Below are 15,851 nucleotides of genomic sequence, written 5' to 3'. Positions count from 1 at the left end.
CTCTGCAGGAAACAAACCTTGCCCTGTCCTCCCCCAAGGGGGCAAAGGTACATGCATTCTAAAGAGAAAAAAAAATGCCTCTGTGTAGTTCATAGATCTCCCAAGCTCAAGGTGGGGTTCAATAATATGGGTTTTCTGGAGGCAGATAAAAGGCTGGCCATGCTTCTGGAGGGTGGAAACCGGCCACCCCAACCATGAGATCAGAGGGGCACCACCAGAAGAACTCCTGTCTTCCTGAAGTTGCCCCCTTCACATCACTGGATATTTGGCTCGGAGAGCACTTGTTGAAAAAGCCATGGCGCCTGGCAAACATGACACCTGACTCCGTCACCAGTCAACACGGTGCAGGCCTGCAAGGGGTGAGGCCTCCGACAGGTCAGTCCTGGGGGAAGGGGACTCAAAAAAGAGCATGGAAGCTGCTGAGCTTACAGGGCATTCAAGAGCATGGTGGCCTCCCAGGTAGGGAAAGGCAGGGGTGAATACAGATCTGGAGATGGGGGCAAGAGGGAGAAGAGTCTACCTGTTATGATTCTTGTCCATCAAGGAAGGCCCTAGATTAAGGACAGGAGACAGGCACCCACCCAGTGGGTGGCATCAGCTTGGCCCAGCCCAGAGCCAGTGGGAGCTGTTACCTGCTACTCTGTTCTCTGTGCACCTGGACATTTTAATGACCTTAATAACACAATTCGGTTCCACTGCTGACTTTCTGAAACACTCTTGGAATCATTTTAACTTTTAGCCTAAACTACCTCACCTCTTAGCCAATTAAGGTCTATTAAGTTCATTATCTGCTGTAAAAGTGCTACTTCATCTGTGTAGAAAAATTCTATTTTGTTGTGAGATGCTGTATATACAAAATATTATTTTTATTACTACTGTCATTATGACATCCTTCACCAGAGAGAGGTGGAAGACATCCTTTTCGTGAGAGTGTTAAATCAGTACCTAATTATTTCTGTACGTCTTTAGGTGTATAATTTCCCAAATTCAATTTCAAGTGAGCGATTGGAAAAAGCATGCTTACCATCTTCTGTACAAAAATAAAGTCTTTGCTGTAAGTGGCTAGTGCTTTATTAAACAGTTTTCTTTCTAGGGAAGTCCACTTGTCCGAACCTACAAAACAGAAACGTCTTAAGAACAGCACACAGTTCTCCCTACTTTTAGGTGCTGGCTTACTTAGTTACAAAACACGACTCTTTAGCAAGTGATATAATACACATCCAACTCCCGTTTGAACAAAAAGCCAGTGTAGTGTAATGGTTAGCAACCCTGACATCTGGGTTAAAATCCCAGCTATGGCCTTGACCTTGGCAAGTTACTGAATCCGAAACTCAGTTTAGTAACCTACAAATGGGAATAATTCTAATTGTCCCCAGCTTTTGTGATCTTTGCAAAGGTTAAAGAAGATAATGCACCACACAAGTGCTTAGCTTAGTAACTGGAAAACCGGGAGTGCTCAACAAATTGTAGCTATAGTTTTTGTGTAATTATGCTGTTCATGAGTGCAAACGTTCACGTAGCAAGTGCTCCTCAAGATGTGGCAGACTCGGCAGGCTCCACCCTCAAGATGCTCACCATCTAGTAGGGAGACAAACCAGCAGGCCACGGTGTTCAAGGTGAGCCTCACGCTCAGGTTAGGGTCAGGTTTCCAGGTAGAGAAAACACCTGAGCTGAGTTTTAAAGGACACACAGAAACAACTCAGGCAAGAAGGAGATGGAAGGGAATTCTGGGGAGAAAACATGGCTGAGGCAAAAGTGAGAGGCAAGAGTGAGATGATGGATGCATTCATTCATTCAACAGTATTGTGTGTCTACTACACGCAAGACACTGTGCTAGAAAAAACAAAACAAAACAAAAACCTAGCATTTCTAGGTGCTTACTATGCCAGGTTCTAAGTACTTCACAGATACTAGTCATTTGGCTTCACCTGTAAGACTCACTCTGTAAGACTGGCATTACTGTTACCCATTTTACAGATGAGGAAACAGAGATGTTCAGAGAAGAAGCAGTAATCCAGTATGGTTTAACACAAACTCCCAGTGAAGAGAAAGCAGATGAGGCTGGAGAGGTGAGTGGGACCGGCACCTGATCTACAAGACCAATGAGGAAGAGGCCCCACAGTGCTGGGTTGGTGCATCTGCCTTAGCGGCTAATCTTGATTTTCAAATTTGTTTTCTCTCCATATATTAGAAAGCAAAATATGCAGATCATCATACTGGGTGGTCCTGGCCTGTTTGGGGTAAGAAATAAAGCTTATTTCTAAGATAAGCCCTATTTCTGGGGGCTCCAGGGAAGGCTCAATTCCTGTGGCTGATGGCAGAAACCTCTGCCTCACTTTTCTGGTTTTTTGAGTTCTCCACATCTCTGATTTTTTTGGATGGTACACGGCAGGCCTTTGACATTCCTCCACTTTTCAGAGCTATAATCCCCCAAACCATAATACTTTCCTTCCTCACCAGGATAAGCCCGGGATTTCCACTTTGCTATGGTTGACCGATGAAAATGAAGATATAGGAAACCTGAATTATTTCCCCCATTGGAAGGTTCAGCCAAAATTAGTGAATCAGGCCAAGAACTCTGGCTCCAGACTCAGAATATGCTCTGCGGAGTTGGCTGGCTCAGAACTCCAAAACACAGGGCCGCCACCACCTGATTTCTTTGTTTTGCAAGTTTATCTCTTTATTTCCAGAAGGGAAGCGGTTTTCTGATTAATCCTCAGCAGAAAGAAACATCTTCCACAGGTTCTGGAGGCTGGGTATCTCTGGCTGTGCAACCATCACAATAGGGAGGAGAAGTGAGTCTGGGTGTTTGGAGAAGCTTTGCTGGAGCGGACATGAGCACAGGAAGTCAGTGCGATCTGGGTTTCCAGAATGGTTCCATCACTGTTCCTCAAATTCTGTCTAATATTCAGGGCCTTGGGGTCCCAGCAAAAATATGCTCCCCTTGCTCAGGAGCAGAGGTAGAAAGAGAGAGACAGAAAGGATTACCAACACTTCAGTTGAATGACCAAAGAGCAGCCATGGTTTCCTTTAGGTATCCATCAAAATAGCAAAGAGGTAAGAGGAATCAGAAATACAATGGTGGAAGAGGATCATGATGCGGACATGTCACATCAGCTGAATCCCTGGTCAAGCTACCGCGCTGCAGGTCCAGAGCCCATGCAGCTCTGGGTTGCATCTCAGATGGAGAATCGGGGGACATCTTGGCAATGATGACACCCAACTAGATCAATGAGAATCTTTTCCGCTCTCAGCCAGACCACACGTTTCCTAAGTTAGAGTGGGGCTCTCAGACTTGATGAGACACTAACAGGGCCATGCAGCCTTCTCAGGCCAGCATCCAGTCTCTATGGTGGACACACTTGCTTCCACCCCATGCCAGGAGTGGAATCATCACCTGATTACTGCCCCAGCAGCAGGGTTAAATGCCCAAGTCTACTTTTTTTTTTTTTTTAGAGATTTTATTTATTTATTTGACAGAGAGAGAGACACAGCGAGAGAGGGAACACAAGCAGGGGGAGTGGGAGAGGGAGAAGCAGGCCTCCCATGGAGCAGGGAGCCCGATGCGGGGCTTGATCCCAGGACTCAGGGATCATGACCTGAGCCGAAGGCAGCCACTTAACGATTGAGCCACCCAGGCGCCCCTGCCCAGGTCTACTTTTAAGAAGCATATCCCTTCATGCCTCCATATAGATTGTCAGGTGGAACCCCACTGAACGGGAAATAGCTTCCTGGACCATCTGTCATGGGGGACCCCAAGCCTCATGGTGGAAGGGAATCCCCCCTGCTGACTCCTCGGTGGTTTTTAGGGCTGCTGCTCTGTGATGGGGTCTTCAGTCTCCCCCATCCAAGAGTGCTCGTTCTGTATCCCGTCCTGGATCAGAAGCGGGCTGCACTTTCCCGCTCTGAGGACTGCAGGGCCCGGGGAAGGGAGCATGTGCTCAGAGAGTAAAAGATGGCTCCTGTACATAGTCCTCCGGGTTGCCCTTTAGTGCACAAGACAGCACCGTGTACGTGTGTCTGTCCAACAAGGGCATCCATGAAGTGAGAGGCAGGGACAGGGCCAGACAAGCAAATGCATTCTTATGCTCACACTATAGCACAGTCCATCTTCATGACATCCTGATCACGAGATGGCCCACGGGGCTGAGAATCTACCCTTGGGCTCCTGGACTGAATTCCCAGGCCCAAGCCTAGAAACACCCGAACGTGTTCTTCCCAGATAAAGGCACTGTGCTGTGACTTCAGGGGCGCCTGGGTGGCTCAGATGGTTAAGCAGCTGCCTTCGGCTCAGGTCATGATCCCGGGGTCCTGGGATTGAGCCCCCCATCGGGCTCCCTGCTCAGTGGAGCCTGCTTGTCCCTCTCTCTGCCATTCCCCCTGCTTGTGTGCGCTGTCAAATAAATAAATCTTAAAAAAAGGGGTGACTTCAGTCGAGACCCCAGTCTGCGAGACCCCAGTCTGCAAATCCAGTTCTGTCATTTACTCCTGTGGCCTCAGGCAAAGGTACTCAACTTCTCTGGCTCTCAGTTTCCTCTTCCCTGACAGCAGCGTTTGGTCCTAGGCAGGCACACGACTAATGTCACCGGCCATTTGGAGAGGAGATTCCAAGTCAGCCCACAGCTATGGCATACACACTGTCCCCTGCTGACATGCATTCATGGCAGTGGGGAAGACTGCTGATCCGTGCCGGTGTTCCTAGTTCTGTGTGACTACAGTTGCACAGCCTTACTCCTGGCTGCTGGTGGCTCCCTGGCTTCTGCTCCCCAACCCCCGATATTCCTTCTGTAATCCCATCAAGGCAAGGCTCAGGCGTCTTGTTCCCAGAGGCTCTTGTCGGATAGGAGCACTTTCTACATTTTTAGACAAGGTTCTAAGCCAGCCCTTCCTGGATTCTGTGTCTTGGACAAAGTCCAGGATAAAATACAAGTTAGAGGCAGGGGGCTGTCTCTAACTCTCCCGTTGCTCTGCCCTTTCTTCCCCTCCAGGATCCCTGCTGTCCACTCAGCATGCATGCAGGGTTAGTGGGCTGACATTCCCCCAGTGCTCATTTGTCCTACCTGGGGATTCCTGGCTATTGGGCTGTTATCAGCAGGGGCCCCTAACAAGCCGATTAAGGCTAATTACAAAGGGCCTAATTAACTGAGGAAACTGGTGCTGGAACAGTATCCAGAGGAAAATTGTTCTGAGCTTCGGTTGCTGGGAAACAGGCTCTGGACTGTGGCTAAATTTGGGGCGATCTATAGCGAACCCAGGCAATTAAAAAGAGACATGGAGTGGTGAGAGAATTGGGCTCAGGATCTTTTAAAGAGGGCGCTTCCGTCGTGCTCTCAAGACTTAAAAAAAACTTTTGTGATGGTGCTGTTATTGCACATACACCAGGAAGACATGTTCACTGCAGGAAAAGGGGGACTGTTTTTGAATCAGATCTTCATTTCTGTGTAAGGTTTTCCACAGTGGGTAAAGGCTGAATAATTTTTTAGGGGTGGAGGGTGAAGTTGGCTGCTGCCAAAGATCCCCCTGGAGGCAGAAGGAAGGGAGGCCTCCATCTGAATCCAGACCTCGAGCTCGTCCACTGACCATTCCTTTACGGTTGTGACAGCATTATGTCAGGCAAGGCCAGAGAGTAAGTATTAACTCAGGTCCTGCCCTTGAGGTGACCACTCTCAGCCAGAGACATGAGCTGAGAATGCCTGGAAAATGACACCACAGCTGTGTTTTTTGCAAAGTATTCTCTTGAGTATGTAGTTCTTTCTCCTCGTCAAACTGGGCAGCTTCCAAGATAGAGAAGAGGCCTTCACCAACCGACTGGGTAATCCCGCAAGTCCAGAGTCAGGTCAGGGTCTGGGACCCAGGAAGAGCCTGGGCTGTGGTGGGAGCTGGACAGTGGCCTCTGTTGCACCCTTGCCAGGAAGCAGAAGGCCAGTGTCCGCAACCATTAGCAGGAATGATGGTTTTTTGATGGAAAATCCAAGGATGCAGCAAGCCCCTTAATCACAACCAGGCGTCTTCACCCTGATCCCCCCATGCTCAGGCCTTCCCCACCCAACCCAAAAGCTAGCAGGGAGCCTCTGCAAACTGCTACCCACACATGGGTGGAGGGTGCTGAGAGAGGGCTGGGCTGTGTGCCTGGGTATGGATTAGCATGCTGGGGGCCACTGCAATGTCATCTTCCTTCCTCCAAGGATCTTGTACAGCGCTCCTCTGGCCTTGGCAAGCAGCCTCCAGATCTGGGCAAGCTGCCCACCCACACTAGTGTCTCTCCTGGGCCCCAGCACTGGTCACTTTTTCCTTTTCTTACCGAATTGCTTGGGATGGGGTGGGAAACGCCCTAAGTAAAGCAGGGGAAGTGATTTTCACAGGCCTGGGTCTCTGTCTCCCCCAAACATGTAGCCTCTGCCTCCAAGCTCAGTTGTTCTGCCTTGCCTCCAGGGCAGGGAGCTGGGGTGGGATGACACTGGCCACAGCCACAGAGCCAAAGCCAAAGGCAATCCAGAAGATAGTGTCCCGGTGATGCCGACTTAACCTGACAGAGTCCTACAGGAGAGAACCCCACCAGGGCACAAAAGCCAAGGCAGGACAGGGCCACGGGGATGGGATTCACTGATACCTTGGAACGAAACTGAGAGAAGGAGTGGTGTCTGGTAACTAGGACATGTGATGGGGGTATACTCTGGGGCCTCCTCTGTGGCCTGGAAGGGAACTATTAAGGGATGGAGTCAGGCCAGACTTTAGGAACCAGGGACCTCTGACTTTTTTTCCTCATAGTTCTACAAAATTCTCTGGGGCTTGGTCTGTGATCACTTCCTGGAGAAGGCAGATGTTCCAGGAGGCAGCAGAGGGCTTCCTGGTCTGCCTGTGGGGGAAGGAGGCCAAGGGTGGGCAACACGTTAGCTAGGGACCCTAAAAGATGGTTAATTTTAGCAGAGTTTAGTTTCAAAATCCTTACTATTATTTCAGCATTTTTGTTTTGTTTTGTTTGGGGTGGGGGGTGGCTTCTAGTCCATAGCTTTCCAAATATTATGTCATGACACACATAAAACAATATAAAACTTGCTTGGCACAGTGGGAAGAACTGGATGGAGGGGGTTTGGGTCTCAAGAGGTTGCTCACAGCTGGAGCTGACCAGCCCAGAGGCGCCAGCCACCCTGGTCACCCTGCCGGTGAGGGCAGCTACAGCAGATGGTTGGGAAGCTCCTTGTCATCAACTGTCTCGCCCACTATACAAAGAAGCCTGAGATAGGCTCCAGGAGGCTGGACAGCCTGTCAGGGTTTAATGGGCAGCAGATGACACTGGGAATTAAGAGGATTGAATTGTTTCCATGGCAGATTAGGGAGAACTCCCACATCTTCCTACCCACACTCGGGGCAGACACCAAGCAGGAAGTGATGGAGACAATAGTAAGAAACTGGCTGGCTTAGGCCCTAGTTAAATGATGGATTTCTTATCCCTGTGTCCGTTCTGTGCTTGCTGACTTCCGGTAGTGGCCTGTGTGCTGACAGTGACCCACGGGCAGACATCCAGGGCTGTCTGTGCTCAGGTGAGTGACTTCTGAGGCCTTTCCCCCTTGTGATGACAGGAGGGAAGGCTGGCTCAGGAGAGGGGCACAGTAAGTGTGGCAAAGGGTGGTGGGCCTGGTGGGGTGCCCATCGAGAACACTCTAGTATTTGTAGAGCAGCCCTCACCTTAGGCCACATCTGGCTGCCTGGACTGAGGTCTAGAAAAGGTCTGACCAGGTCCCCAAGCCCACTTAGGCATTTAGCACCTACCTATACAGTGTCTGCCCAAGGCACCAAAGGAACCTTCAAATGATTAGCAATCCCAGGGGCACTGGAGGATTTAGCCCCTTCTGAAATGGAGAACCCCGGCAGGCTCAGGGAGGCCCTCAGAATGGATAGGTTTACCCATTACTAGAAATTAAAATGTTGATTTCAACTTCATTTTGTCACTCCAGGCTCCCCAACCTGTCGCCTTCTCTCTTCATGATTCTTACCACATTCAACTCTCAATGGTGTTTTCTCCTTCCCCCTCACCGGTGACGTCATTGTTAACTCACACCGTCACAGGACACATTCTGTCCACGGACATGTATGTGTGACGTGTGCACGTATACGTACAATACACACGTGTCTGTGTGTATATACGCACGCGTGCCTGTACAGTATACGCATATGTAGACGCCTTTCTCCTGCCTTGAGTGTGATCCGTTGTTGATGACTACTTCCTCCTCAGACCCCAAAGTGCAGGAGGCAGGATTCCATCTATGTCCGTCATAATCCCTGTTTTATCTTAGTACTTAGCACAGTTTCTTGAACGCAAGTACTCAATAAATAATTATTCAATAAATGAATAATAGCCACTTGAATATGCCACGCATTGTGCCACATCCACTATCGCTAACCATCACAAAAATGTTGCAAGGGATGGAATAGGAGCCCTGTTTCACGGGTGAGGAGACCAAGGTTCCAGAAGGCCAAGGGCTGCAGGCGAGATTTGAACCCACGTCCACTGATTCCGAAGCCGAGGGGCTGCTGAGTATTGTTGTCTCTGTGCTGTCCCCTCTGTGGTTCCTTCCCGCTGATGCACCAGGCTCACCGCCACATGTGCGGGCACCATCCACGATCACCTGGCTCTTGGCACATCCACGAGGGTGGGGGGAGCCCGCACAAAACACCCAACGGTACCCAGCCAACAGACACAACTGCCCCACCAGCTATGCCCTGGAAGGCCTCGAGCTCACAAGGGGCATTTAGGATGGGCCTGGGTCGGTCTATTATTAAAAAGCGACCCCAGCAAACATGCAAAGAGCCTGCTCTCAGGAAGCAGTGGGGCACGAGGCTCCTGGCAACCTACCGGCATAGTGGTAATTTGCTAAAGGATGGCATTTTAACCTGACCGGCTTCCGCAGCAGCAGCATTTCCAGGGCGGCCTGCAGACCCATGGGAGAGAAAAGGTGAGAGTCAGTAACGGGGTATGTGGGCCGCGGGAAGAGCATTACCTAACGGGGAAAAGGAGTCAGCACTGCAGAGCCAGGAGTTGGGGGTGCTGGGAGGAAAACCAGAGGGGGAACTCCCCTAACTGGGGCTTCCTTTCTGGCCAGCACCCCACAGGACGCGGCACTCAAACACCTCCCCCCCCCGTGCCTGCGGCCAGTTGGTCCTGTCAGAGAAAAACGGGGGGCAGTGGAGACCCCATGCCTTCCCTGGTGAAGACCCCAGCCTCAGAGAGACGGTGAGGCTTCCTCTGCATGGAGACTGAATCTCTGGGGAAAGCCTCCAAGGAAATGAGTGGCTGATTTGTAACTGTTTTTGCAGAAAAACCGCATTTCATTACAATTTAACATAAACAGTTGTATTAGTAATAACTGTACTATATACTGTCTTTCCAGGGAGCTTAGAGAAAGAACCCTTTCAAATATGCCTCCTTCAGCCTCGTCAACTTTAAAAAAAAAAAATGGTGCATGTGGACTCGTAGATGGGTTAGGGACAGAGCAAGGTCTAGATTCTTGCTTCTCAAGTGTGGTCCACGGGCAAGCAGCACGGGCATCCGCTGGGAGCTGGTTAGAAACACAGGACCTTGGGCCCCACCTCCAGAATTGCTGAGTAAGAATCTGCATTTTAACAAGATGCCCCAAGTGATTTGTGTGCACATTAGAAGTTTGAGAAGTGCTTCTCTGCAACACTTGTCTTAAAGGATTAAGGAGCGTTCTCTAACATTCTAGAAAATCCTTGAAGGGGATCAATAATCTCATGAGAAGGGAGTATTGGGACACTTGTTTACTTGCACATTTTCATACAATCAAAAAGCAAGGGGCTAGATTTGGTACCAAAGCCATGTGTTTACTAAAGAGGAAACAGGTTAGTGACTGAGTGCCCTTGCCAGGAGCCCAGGTGGAGCAGCCAAATGGTCAGCTAGGATCCTGGGAAAATGGCACCAAAGGTCTGACTGTGTCAAAGGTGGAAGAATGACCCCAGCTGGTGCGCAGCAAACCCTTCATTTTGGTTAGGAGAGAAACAGTTCTACGAACATCGAACTGGCTGACTTCCATAGTAGGGAAGAACAATCAACAGAGTAGGATACACAGTTTCAGGCCAAGTCTTGTCTCAGTGAGGTTTTTCTACCTCTATCACCAGAGGCCAGGTTTCTGATGTGAATTATAAGACTGCTGAAAAGAAATTCTAATTTCCCAAGACAGATGTGATCATAATTACTATTTGGGAACAGATGTATAAACAGAAGTCCAACTGCAGGTTCTCCTGCAGGCATTAAATTCTGGCCCAATCAATGAGATAAAGGAACATGGTAGCATGTAGACTGGTCATGATCTTAGGAACTGGTTTTATGGTATTTGGGACTATGCAGAAACTCAGGAAAATACTTTTCAAAATTCTGACATGGAGAATATGAACCGTGAAGTCTATTTTCACCGTTCCTTACCATCACATCACCTTTGGCCTCGAAAAGAGAGTGCAAAGCAAATTCAGAATTGGTCCCTCCACCAGGCAACGCACTTGAACAGCACAAATTCAGGAGATTCTCCACTGTTGGGGACAATGAGAAGCCACTGCATCAGAGAGAGCTTGGTCTCATGGACAAACACACCCAGACTGGAGCCAGAGACCCCTGTGAGAGGATCAAGCCTTTTCTACCCAGTTCTCCCCCCATGCCAATACCTCTTTGCTGGAGGTCATGGTTTTCCAGCTCTGGCCAGGGCTTCCATACCAGTGTGGCCTTGTGTGTGTCCCGGGCCAAGGCAGAGACATCCTGAAGTTCTGGGATCTCTGCTTGGAACCTCAAGCCAATGTTGATGCGTCTTTAAGGACAAGAACGAAAACAACAGTGTGGTCTTCAATTTGAGGTCAAGAGCAACTGTCAGGAACTTGAAAAAGAAGGAAACCAGTTCCTTCTGCAAGAAGAATGCAGGGGCATTTCCTCACAGTGTGATCCTAAGATTCCAGGCATGGCCTTTTCACTGGAGAAGGAACAGCTTTAAGATTGGGGAGAGATGCTGCCGGGAGCGGGGGAGAAGTCTGCCTGGAGCGTCATAGCTCAGTGTAACTCAGACAGGGAGGGTGCTCATCGCAAGACAACAGCCGCCCAGAGTATGGCCACTGGCACCATTTAACCAGGAAAAATGCAACAAACATAATGTGCTTATTATATTTGTTATCCCTTTTAGACCACTTTCACATAAATTATCCCATCTGAATCTCACAAAGACCTGTGATGTAAGCAAGGCAGTGATAATTATTCCCACTTAATAGGTGGGTTAACTAAAGCCTAGAAAGGTTGGGGTGCCTGAGTGGCTCAGTTGGTTAAACGTCTGCCTCATGATCTCAGGGTCCTGGGACCGAGCCCCGAATCGGGCTCCCGACTCAGCAGGGAGCCGGCTTCTTCCTCTGCTCCCACTTATACTCTCTCTCTCTCTCAAATAAATAAAATCTTAAAGAAAAAAACAAAGCCTAGAAAGGTTAACTTCTTCAAGGTCAAATAAAAAAATGGTGCTGGAACTCAGGCTTTCAGATTCCTGACTCAAGGTAGTCACCACTCTACCACCTGGTCTTTTTTGCGCTTATCTATGAAAATGGCACCTTTGTTGTGGTTCCTGGGTGGCTCAGTCAGTTGAGCCTCCAACTCTTGGTTTGGGCCCAGGTTGTGATCTCAGGGTTGTGGGATCGAGTCCGGGGTCGGGCTCCTCACTCAACGAGGAGTCTCCTTGAAACATTCTCTCCCTTTGCCCCTCCCCCACTCACCCACACATGCTAAGTAAATACATAAATCTTAAAAAAAAGAAAAAAGTAAATAGCACCTTTCTTTTCCATTAAACTCCCCAGCCCCACCCATACCAAACCTATTTGGAGGACCAGCCAAGAATTTTAGGGAGGGAACTGGGAAGCAAGGGCATTTGGATGAAGCCTTGCAGAGAGCTCAATGTCACTGGGGATGTGCAAGCATGTGGCCACAACCATGCAGCCGGAGGTGGGGTCACGAGGTTCTCTGAATATAGGGTTTCATGCTTTAGTATGCATTGAGTCTTTGGAAAGAGCCTTGAAACACCAGTACTTGAGAACTACCATGATCCTACAATTTCTCTAACTTCTCATTCGGTGGTTCCTCATCTTCAGCTGAGGCTTCTGTTCTAAAACAAACAAACAAACCAACCAAAATTGGCTTTTTCTTACGGTTCAACATCAATGGTCTGCTCTCCAGGCCCTGGGGTGACTGTCACGTTGCTGCCATCAATGCTGTCTGAAGCACAAAAACCAGAGGTCAGTGGTCAACAGGAAAGGGTACCGAAGAAACTAAAGCCAATGAGCAGTGACCTAAACAGTCATAATGGGACCCGTCTCCCACCCAACCCATGCCAGAGTCACCCCCCGTAGTCTTCAAGGAACCGAATGGCATGTGCTGCTAAATGGCTTAGGGTTACTCATTTCTCGCACGGGGTAAGGAGAAGCCAGCGCCCTGATTCTGGTCGGCTAAGCTCTACCGTTCCTCTGAAACCATTCTTACTCTAGAAAGAGATACTGTCTCCCGGGCTCTCCATGCTTGATCTTTACACAGCGCGTGCATAAGATGTGGAAGCCGGGTCTTGAGAATAATACTTAATCCTATTTGTCTATCTACTTAGTACAGATATGGGGGGGGGGGGTGTCTCCGACGATTATCCACGGCCCAGGCTTAGGGAGCGAGGGCACACTTCAACTGTTCGCTTGTGCCAAAGCGGCCGTCATTAAGGTAGCTCCGAGGTCTCCCCAGCTAGACTGGGCTTCCCCTGAGGGGGAGTGGCCTACGCGCAGTCTAAGCGTCTCCGGCAGAAGTGGGTGGGGTGCAGGAGCCCCGCGAGCGCGGGGGGGGGGGGGGGAGAAGTGGGGAGGGAAGGCGGGGACTCACTGGAGCGGCACAGCAGCACCCGCGGCGTGGGCGTCAGGGGCGTGAGGGGCAGCTGCGGGTGGGCGCCGGGGCCGTGCCCCGCGATGAGCACGTTGCTGAAGAGCCCCGAGCCCTGGCGCACCGGGCTCAGCATGGGCGGGGGCGTGTAGGGGGGCAGCTCGTGGGCGGGGTCCAGCAGCAGGTGGTCCCCGAGGACGCGCGGGGAGCGCAGCTGGCTCTGGTACAGGGTGGCGCCCGAGTACGAGGCGGCGGGGTTGGCGGTGTAGGAGGGCGGTGGCGGGATGAAGAGCGGCTCGGGCCGGTGCCGGAACTTTTTCTTCTCCGGCAAGCTCTTGAGGGCTTCTTCGGCTTTGGCCGCGCCGGGCTGCTGCTTCTTGGGGATTTCCTAGAACGGGAAGAACGGTCCGAGTCGAATCCTCAGGCTTTCCCCACAGGCCATTTCCACAGGTTGAGGGAAGGGGAGCGTCTGTTCTAACGGGGACCCCCCCCCCCCCCCGCCAACCCCGCATCCCCTGCCTCGGAAAAACCGCCACCTCCAGTTCCCACAGGGCGAGTTCGGTGGCTTGACGGGGGAGAAAACTTGGGTTTGGGAGGAAATCCCTAATGTCTGGAGAGAGATGGGGGTGGTAGGAATGGTGGGTGGGCAAGAAAGAAAAAAAATTCACATTCTTTATTGCTTATCACCGCATTCCCATCTGGTGAGTGGAATCCAGCCAAGTGGGCCCTTTAATTCCCCACCGCTCCCAGGGGACGGCCACCAGGGACAGATAACACATGTTCTGAGAAGGGGACAGAATAATCTATTCAGGGAAGCTGGGCAGAGGCTGTGGAGCAGGAAGAGGGGGCCAGGCCTAGCCAAGGCTCCCAGGGCCAGTGACCCACACTGGGCTCTCCTTCGAGGTAACTGTGGAGCCGAGGGAGAGCCAGCTACGGTCTTTGAGGCCCGTTTCATGTGCTCTCCTAAAAACGGATGTGGTGAAGCCCCCCCGCCCCCCACCCCTCACCACTGCTCCCACTGCGGGTCCCAGGACGGTAGCTCATTTGCAGCAAGCCCTTCTCCTGGGTTGCTTCCTGTCAGCAGTGTTCGTTTATTTTATGGCAGCGGAACCAAGCATAGCCTGGAAGGAAGATCTGCCACATGGATACATATATACTAATAAGTAAACATATGCACATAAATAGATAAGCAGGGCATGCCAAAGCCAAACAGAAACAGACTTGGGGTGTGTGCCAGCATCAGCCCAGAAAAACGGAGAGCTGGGTGTAGCTGGGTGGGGCTGGGGAGGCCGAGGTGCGGTTGGGAGAGGCAGTGGGGATACCTGCAGAAAAGTTCGGGGCAGTCTTTGGTACCCTCCCAGGCCCTGCAGGCCAGTGCCTGTCACAGCTGCAGTTCCTGGCAATTCCTGTGCCCAGGGTGGCACCCGAGTAAGGAGGGAGCAGGGGGTGATGGGAAAGGCTGGCCGTGGTCATGTGACCAGCTGCCTCCAGGCCATGTGACCTGCTCCAGTCACCCCCTCAGCCCTGGGCTCCCTTTGCTGCCCCTCCTGTTTCTCCCTCAGCTTCACTGTCTTCTGGGCTGCTGTCCCAACCCCCAGGAGGGAAGTCTAGGGAAGCTGAGGGGTGGGGAAAGGAGAGGGAGCAGAGGACCCCTCCAGGCTCCCAGCTCACCCCCAGGGGGCTCTCCTGAGGCCAGAGTGCGACAACCTGCCTCCTTTCCCCACCAGAGGGCTCCTCACCACCTGAGGCTGAGGCAGAGAGACAGGTCTGAGGAGAATGGGGAGTGGATGTCTCTGCCCCCCAAGTTGGGAAGCAATCTGAAGCTTTATATATACCCTGTTCCCGGATAACTGATGAGGCCATCTGAGCACAGGCTGACCTTGCATGACTTTCAACCCTGTGCGGGAATCCAGACCTCTGATCACAGGGTCAAAGGTCCCTTTTGGGCTCCCTGTACTTGAGCCTCTGGTCCTGTTACTCCAGTTCTCAACTCCAGGCAAGCCTCGGAGACCCTGGGCCAGGGAAACCACCCAGAATGTCAGGCCTGGATGTCACATGAGAGGAAGCATTTACAGGGATCCACCTCTACCAGGCTATTCAGACTCTGGAGGTGGGACCACTCACTGAGAGGTTTTAAAAGCTCCCCAGAGCAGGGAGATCCACTGATGAGTCCAACCCCCAGCTCAGGGGAGAAACCCAGGCTTTTCACGGGGGAGGGTCTCAGTTGCCTGCATCCCCAGGGGGCCAGCAGCAGAGTGGGGATTAGAACCCAGGGCTCCCCCGCAGACATTTTAATTTCTTTACATCAAGTGTCAGGACCTTGCCCCTATTTACTCAATCCTAGCTACATGCTTCTAGTTCAGCTTATCTCATTTAACAACATCCCTCTCACCTTTTCCACAAAGCCAGCTCCACCTCTGCCTTTAAAACCCTGCTCAGAACTGTGCTCATGGTGGTCTTCTGAGCAAATTCATACCAAACTCCCTTCGTCTCCCCAGTCCCTAGTTACTTTAGCTGCCCAGGGGTGCTCCCCTATGGGGGACCACTGTTTCTTCTCTGCTCTGGTTTCTTTCCCACTGTCTCAAGTTGGGGCAGGGGGTGCTGCCTGGGGCTCTGACCCCTCTGTGACTAGGAAACATACCGTCTCCAGCTTCAGGCTGAGAGTTCTCTAGGGGTAGAAACAGTGTCTCTCCCGCTAAATCAGGAACTTCCCTGGGCAAAGCGGGAGCTTGGCTGTCATTTCACCTCTCTGCTTGTTACTGGCCCCCAAGTTCTGCCGGCTTATGAGAACTGTGCTCACTCCCAGAGGTTCCCCTCAGCATTCCTCTTCTGAGGCCTTGGTATCACAGAGAGAACCAAGGAGGTTCTTTCTGGACTTTTCTAGTTCTCTTAATTATCCACCCTACCCCTATTTTGGCCCAACCTCACCTTCATACCACCTGGAATCCCAGCAGCCACT

General features: G+C 51.2%; 1 protein-coding gene across 12 annotated transcripts in view; it reads right to left on the bottom strand.

Moving 5' to 3' along the window:
• TRERF1 (transcriptional regulating factor 1) overlaps positions 1-15,851 on the bottom strand; it is a 198,415-nt gene that overhangs the window by 16,698 nt on the left and 165,866 nt on the right. For all 12 annotated transcript variants that reach the window (XM_088023989.1, XM_088023986.1, XM_088023988.1 and 9 more), the window contains 6 exons: positions 12,896-13,280; positions 12,184-12,250; positions 10,675-10,814; positions 10,439-10,542; positions 8,855-8,930; positions 1,025-1,113 (listed from right to left, as the gene is read on the bottom strand). In XM_088023989.1, the coding sequence (XP_087880115.1) occupies positions 1,025-1,113; positions 8,855-8,930; positions 10,439-10,542; positions 10,675-10,814; positions 12,184-12,250; positions 12,896-13,280 (861 nt within the window). The remainder of the gene's footprint in view (positions 1-1,024; positions 1,114-8,854; positions 8,931-10,438; positions 10,543-10,674; positions 10,815-12,183; positions 12,251-12,895; positions 13,281-15,851) is intronic.

This window comes from Eumetopias jubatus, unplaced genomic scaffold (genome assembly GCF_037043125.1).
Source record: "Eumetopias jubatus isolate StellerSeaLion01/CBP00866 unplaced genomic scaffold, mEumJub1_p1.0 scaffold_6, whole genome shotgun sequence".
NCBI classification, from domain to species: Eukaryota; Metazoa; Chordata; class Mammalia; order Carnivora; family Otariidae; genus Eumetopias; species Eumetopias jubatus.
This window is presented reverse-complemented; position numbering and strand designations above follow the sequence as displayed.